The following is a 6,178-nucleotide window of genomic DNA, read 5'->3' on the forward strand; positions in this document are numbered from 1 at the left end:
GGTTCTCTAACAGTCTAGCAGCAACTCTAGACACACACATACCTTGTGCTGCAGCCTCCCCAACTAAAATCTAGTCTGGGACTCAGATTTCAATCTCTATGAGAGTTGCAGTTTGACAGAAGTGCACAGACTGATAACTCCCTTCATTAGTAAGAAATATTAATCAAGGATCAGTTAATTAATCAAAAGGACTGTGGCCGAGAGAAGGATCCTGAATGAGGGCTGAATGTGGCCACTCACCCCAGAAGAAAGAGGGCCTCATGGAGCCAAGTCCCAACTGTTAGCCCTGGGAAGCTTCCAGTAGGGGTGGCCAGATGGTACAATCCCTGACCTTCTCCTGCTGCTGCTGCTGCTAAGTTGCTTCAGTCATGTCCGACCCTGTGCGACGCCATAGACAGCAGCCCACGAGGCTCCGCTGTCCCTGGGATTTTCCAGGCAAGAACACTGGAGTGGGTTGCCATTTCCTTCTCCAATGCATGAAAGTGAAAAGTGAAAGTGAAGTCGCTCAGTCGTGTCCGACTCTATGCGACCCCATAGATGGCAGCCCAACCAGCCTCCGCTGTCCATGGGATTCTCCAGGCAAGAACACTGGAGTGGGTTGCCATTTCCTTCTCCAATGCATTAAAGTGAAAAGTGAAAGTGAAGTCGCTCAGTCGTGTCCGGCTCCTAGCGACCCTACGGACTGCAACCTACCAGGCTCCTCCGTCCTTGGGATTTTCCAGGCAAGAGTACTGGAGTGGGGTGCCATTGCCTTCTCCATCCTGTAAGGCAGGTGAGGACATTAAGTGAGAATAGACAGGTGGGGTGGGGTCTCACATAGCCCCGCTTATTAGTCTGCTCAGGGATACGCCACATATGCGTGGCCGGAAGTCACGCCCCTAACTTCCCCCTCCGGAAGTGAGACTGGTGAGGGCACCATCTGAGGATAGAGGTCACAAATCAAGAGAGACAAGTTCCGGTTCTGCAAAGAGTCCAGGTAAAGATTCTGAACCAGGACTGAGGGGGCGCCCACCCAGAGAGGAAGGGCCCCCCACAAAGCCCTGCCCCCGCCCCCCAGCCTGGAGAGCTCTGGAATAACTGTCCGAATGAGGCACCCGCTCATTTGTTCCGGGGGTGGGTATGGGGAGGGTGGTCTCAGGGGAAAGAGGGCTTTGCTCTAGGGTGGAGTCCTAGGCCTGCAAGGGGTGTAGGTGAGGACTTGTGAGTAAGACCTGAGGGTATCGCCCCTCTCAGAAAAGAGAAACAGCCACACCCTGGCTGTAGGCGTTGGAAAGCCCTATGGAGGTAGATAGAAGTAGTGCCGCTGAGCTCCTCTTTGGGAGCCTCAGGCCTGTAGAGACCTGTCCATAGATCACCAGATGGAAGATTCCCGGGCTCTGTAGGTGTCCCGGTGAGGCTCTTCATTGAGAAATTATGGGACCACTTATCCAAAAATGGCCGAGATCCATGAGAGCCCCGTCCCTGCTCTCATCTCTAGGAAACCCCAGAATACCTTTTAGACCGAGATACCCTTTGACTTTCACTCCTGGTGATATAGGGAGATGAGACATGTCCCAAGGGAGCCCTGGCCTCAGGAAAACAGAGGGGAAGTGACCTACGGCCTTCTAGGGATCAAAGTGAGGGCCCTCAGTGAGAACTGAGGGAACTACCCACCCCAGAATAGACAGCATCCTCCCCCGCATCCCCACCCTGTTTGTTAGACCCGGGCAGCTCTCAATAAATCTATTACACTCAGGCATCCTCAGACTTCCTACTCGGGGTTCTCAGGGAAGTAACTACCCTACTCTGAGGAGGGGGGGCAGGTGGTCCTAGTTCAGGAGGAGGAAACGTTCCAATCAATGCATTGAGTCAACGTGAAGACCCTTAATGAAGGCTGAGCAGATAACACACCTTTGAACACAAGGGACTGCACATGCCTCAACCTTGCCCTGCTTTCAGTCTGAGAGGGCCAGCTGCATCCTGAGGAATTTTTCCATTCCTCCTTCAGGCTATTATGGAACAGGTGGTGTAGGACAGAAGTCCTGTGAGGCCCTCTAGAGCGCTGTCCTCGGGGAAGACCTGTGGAGGTAGCCTCCATGAGAGCTATGATGGCAAAGTTTACCAGCTGAGACCAGTCACACCCTCCCCCTCTCCCTTGAACTGTGGGCCCTCTTAACCCACTCTCTTGATGACACTCCTGTCAGCTGTCACCTATGACTGATAATAAGGAGAGTCCATGCTTCCCACATGAGCAATACTTTTAGGCACACAGGGAGACCCAGGGCCTGGCAGGTGCACAGGTAACACAAGCTGAGAATGAGGCTTCCTCTTCCTCCTCCTCTTCTCTGATCCCCCACCCCATGGAGGACGTTTCTATTTCTGGGACACCCAGTTCTTCCCAGTGTCCTCAGAGTGCCTCCTTCTCCTCCACTGTCACCACAGGTACCTCATTAAGCAGATCAACAGAGGGTTCCAGCATCCAGGAAGAGATGGAAAAATCAGATGGGGGTTCCACTAGCCAAGAAGAGATGGAACAATCGAGCACTTTGCAATCCCTGCCAGACCTTGAGAACTTGCACATAGACCTTCTAGATGAAAAGGTGGAACTGCTAATCAATTTCCTGCTGCAAAAGTATCAAATGAGAGAGCCAGTCACGAAGGCAGACATGATTGGTAATGTTGTCAAAGAGTACAAGGATGACTTCCTTGAGATTCTCAGGAGTGCCTCTGAGTGCATGGAGCTGGTCTTTGGCCTTGATGTGAAGGAAGTGGATCCCATCAACCATAGCTATACCCTTGCTAACAAGCTGGATCTCACCTACAACGGAATGCTGAGTGATCAACAGGGCATGCCCAAGACTGGCCTCCTGATAATTATCTTGGGAGTGATCTTCATGAAGGGGAACTGCGCCACTGAGGAGGAAGTCTGGAAAGTGCTGAATATGATGGATATATATTCTGGGAGGAAGCATTTCATCTTTGGGGAACCCAGAAGGCTCATCACCAGTGATTTGGTGATGGAAAAGTATCTGGAGTACCAGCAGGTGCCCACTAGTGATCCCCCTCGCTATGAATTCCTGTGGGGTCCGAGAGCCTATGCTGAAGTCAGCAAGATGAAATTGCTGGAGTTTTTGGCTAAGATCCATGGGACCAACCCCAAGAGCTTCCCATCTCAGTACGAGGAGGCTTTGAGAGATGAGGAAGAGCGAGCCCGAGCCAGAATTGAAGCTACGGCTGGCACAAGTGCCATGGCCAGTGCAAGTTCTGGTTTCTCCCACCCTTACTGAAGACTGAGGCAGCCTCTGCACTTTGCTCTTGAAAAGGGATGTCAATGTTTGAAACAGTGGAAGGCTGGAGTGGGATTAGGGGGGAAAAAGTAGATAAAACCTGTGTATTCTTATATTTCACTGTGTTGGAAATTTACCTTTTTGGCATTTTTCATTTTTTTTCTTTTAACAAGAGGATTTATGAGCGTTAAGAATGTAAGTTTATGAATGACATTGTTTAGACATCTATTACTGTTCCTCAGATTTAACACTAAGAGATTTGTTATCCTGTAATAAATGGAAACCAGGAATTTCCTTGGAAATTTCTAAGAATGCAGCAGTAAGATAGTTGGAGTCAATAAATAGCAATAAAAAGTAAAAAATGGTCAATTCCTGGCTTGTTTTTTCCCTGTTAATGTGTTCTACAAAAAAATTAAATACATATATTTGGATTTGCTTAGCTCATTCAAGATGTAGAAGGAACATTAACTCCAAACATTAATTGGGCAGCTACTCTTCAGAAGGCACCACACTAGTCCTGAGGACATTAGGATAAGTAAGACCCAATCCCCATCCATAGTATTTTAGCATATAGGAGCAGCAGTTACATAAAGATGATGGTGGGTATCATCTAAGACCTAAAGGACAAGGAAAAATGAGTGAGAAGATTGAGGATCCATATGACAGAAGTCAAGTTTAAATGCCCTGAGACGAGGCATACTGGGGTCTTGAGAAACCATAAGTCCTTCAGCGGAAGGTTCAGTGAAGCTGAGGGGTGGGCAAGGTGAGGCATGGAAGTGGTGAGCAGGAGCCAGACTCTCCAGTGTATCTGAGTCTGAAGCTAATAACCTGAAACTTATCACACTGAACATAGTATTATGGTAAGCCAAAGAAATCTGTACTTCGGGCAGGAATGGAACTTGTCCTGTGCTCTTGTAGCAGTGCACCTGAACACAGTACACAAACTAGTTGTTTTATGTACACTGTTGTCAAGGAGTTTCTGAGAAACAGAGTGATGTTCCTTTGGAGTGCCACCAGCTACTGGGATGGCACTGTTTTTGCTGCTTTTAGAGAGCCAGAACCGACTCCATTCAAAGGACATTTTAATGAGATTATCTTGAGTGTAATTTATCAACCTCTATGTGAGATATTTTTGCCTTTTCATACTGTTTATGGGGTTCAAGACTCTGATGCTGGGAAATATTGAAGGCAGGAGGAGAAGGGGACAACAGAGGATGAAATGGTTGGATGGCATCACCAACTCAATGGACATGAGTTTGAGCGAACTCCAGGAGATAGTAAAGGACAGGGAAGTCTGGCATGCTGCAGTCCATGGGATCTCAGAGGTGAACACGACTGAGCAAGTGAACAACAGGAATGTGAGATCTAGATTTTTGGTAGAGGTAAAATAAATGAAAATAAGCATGGTTTGGGTAGAAGGGCAGCTGAGTGGGAATGGAAGGAGTGCTCCTCTACACAAATTCTAGGGGCATTGAGGTGCATTCAGTTTAACAAAATTCCAAAACAGAAATAATATATGCTCTAAAGGGGAAAACTGATTTAGATTTTCTTGCTAATAACCATTTTTAACTGACTTGGTATACCATGTCCTAGAGTATTGCATTTCCCCTAACATCTTCTCAATAAATAAATCCCAATAAAGAGGGTATTGGGGTCTGAGGTCAAGATAATAGTAATACCTGCTAATCATTAAAGACCCAATGTACTAAAGACAGTACATTAGTTGTTTTACATTCAGCACATGGATTTCAACAGTCCTACAACACAGGGCTTATCAGTCCCATTTCGCAGATGAAAAAACTAAGGCTCACAGAGCTTGGCAATATGCCCAAGTTCGTATGGCAGAGTTGTATGTGGCAAAATTGGGACAAGACCCCTGATTGGAGAGTGTCTATTGCCCACCTGAGGCCCACTCCTCCCAGCTGTAGAACTTTTGTTTCTTAATTCCTCTGGACACTGAGTCCTGCTCCCAGTGGAATAGACAGCCCAGAATCATCTGCCCTCTTCCTGATGGAATATACCAACTTCCTGTAGTCATCTCTTGATGGATCCTCATCACGGGATCCCTCTGAGAGCAACAGCCCTTACTCTCTAGAGTTCACATTGGACAGTGAATTTTAGAAACGTGATCATCCTCCATCGGCATCTTTATCACACTCAAGGCATTTTCCAAATACACTGGATAGTAGAATATGACTGGGCACAGAACCTACTGGTTTCCAGCATATAACTCTGAAGTTAGAAAGGGGTTTTTGAAATCAGCCTTAACTCAGATGGTAAAGAATCTGCCTGCAATGCAGGAGACCCAAGTTTAATCCCTGGCTCATGAAGATCCTCTGGAGAAGGAAATGACTACCCACTCCAGTATTCTCACCTGGAGAATTCCATAGATAGAGGAGCCTGGCAGGCTATAGTCCATGGGATCACAAAGAGTTGGACACGACTAAGCAACAAATACTTGACATCTGAATTAGGAGTTTACTAGTGTCTTCTTTGAAACTGGACATATGTACCTATATGTGAGAATACTTACATGGTCAAAATCAAATCCTCTTCCACAAATGGTAGATAAGGAAACACCATGGAAATCACTGTATAAGCAAATATATAGAGAAGCTGAATTCCTACAAATTCTGCAGTATTTCTAGAAGGTGGAAAATGGTTCCTTGGCAGTCATGCTAGCTTTGATTATAAAATAAAGAAAAATAATTCACCATCCTTCCATTGCCTTTTATCTGTGGACACTCCCCAGAAGAAAATGCTAGTTTTCAGGTTGTCTATTGGCACCTGTACATTTTCATTTCACAGATGAAAATGTTCCATTACTTTCAGTCAGGTGACATGTAGGAGGGGCTCCCAAGTTAAGATATTGAACATGCACCAAAAAGAAAGGAGAAAATGCTCAGGCTACT

At 46.6% G+C, this 6,178-nt stretch overlaps 1 protein-coding gene across 1 annotated transcript; it reads left to right on the top strand.

The window, feature by feature from the left end:
- Positions 1-2,339: 2,339 nt before the first annotated feature.
- Positions 2,340-3,266, top strand: LOC102267401 (melanoma-associated antigen B10). The gene has a single exon (XM_005892628.2). The coding sequence runs from the start codon at positions 2,340-2,342 to the stop codon at positions 3,264-3,266; it is 927 nt and encodes a 308-aa protein (XP_005892690.2).
- The last annotated feature ends 2,912 nt before the right edge of the window (positions 3,267-6,178 follow it).

Source organism: Bos mutus, chromosome X (assembly GCF_027580195.1).
Source record: "Bos mutus isolate GX-2022 chromosome X, NWIPB_WYAK_1.1, whole genome shotgun sequence".
Classification (NCBI taxonomy): Eukaryota; Metazoa; Chordata; class Mammalia; order Artiodactyla; family Bovidae; genus Bos; species Bos mutus.

Coding starts and splice junctions, on each gene's coding strand:
- LOC102267401 (XM_005892628.2), top strand. CDS start 2,340: ATGGAGGACGTTTCTATTTCTGGGACACCCAGTTCTTCCCAGTGTCCT.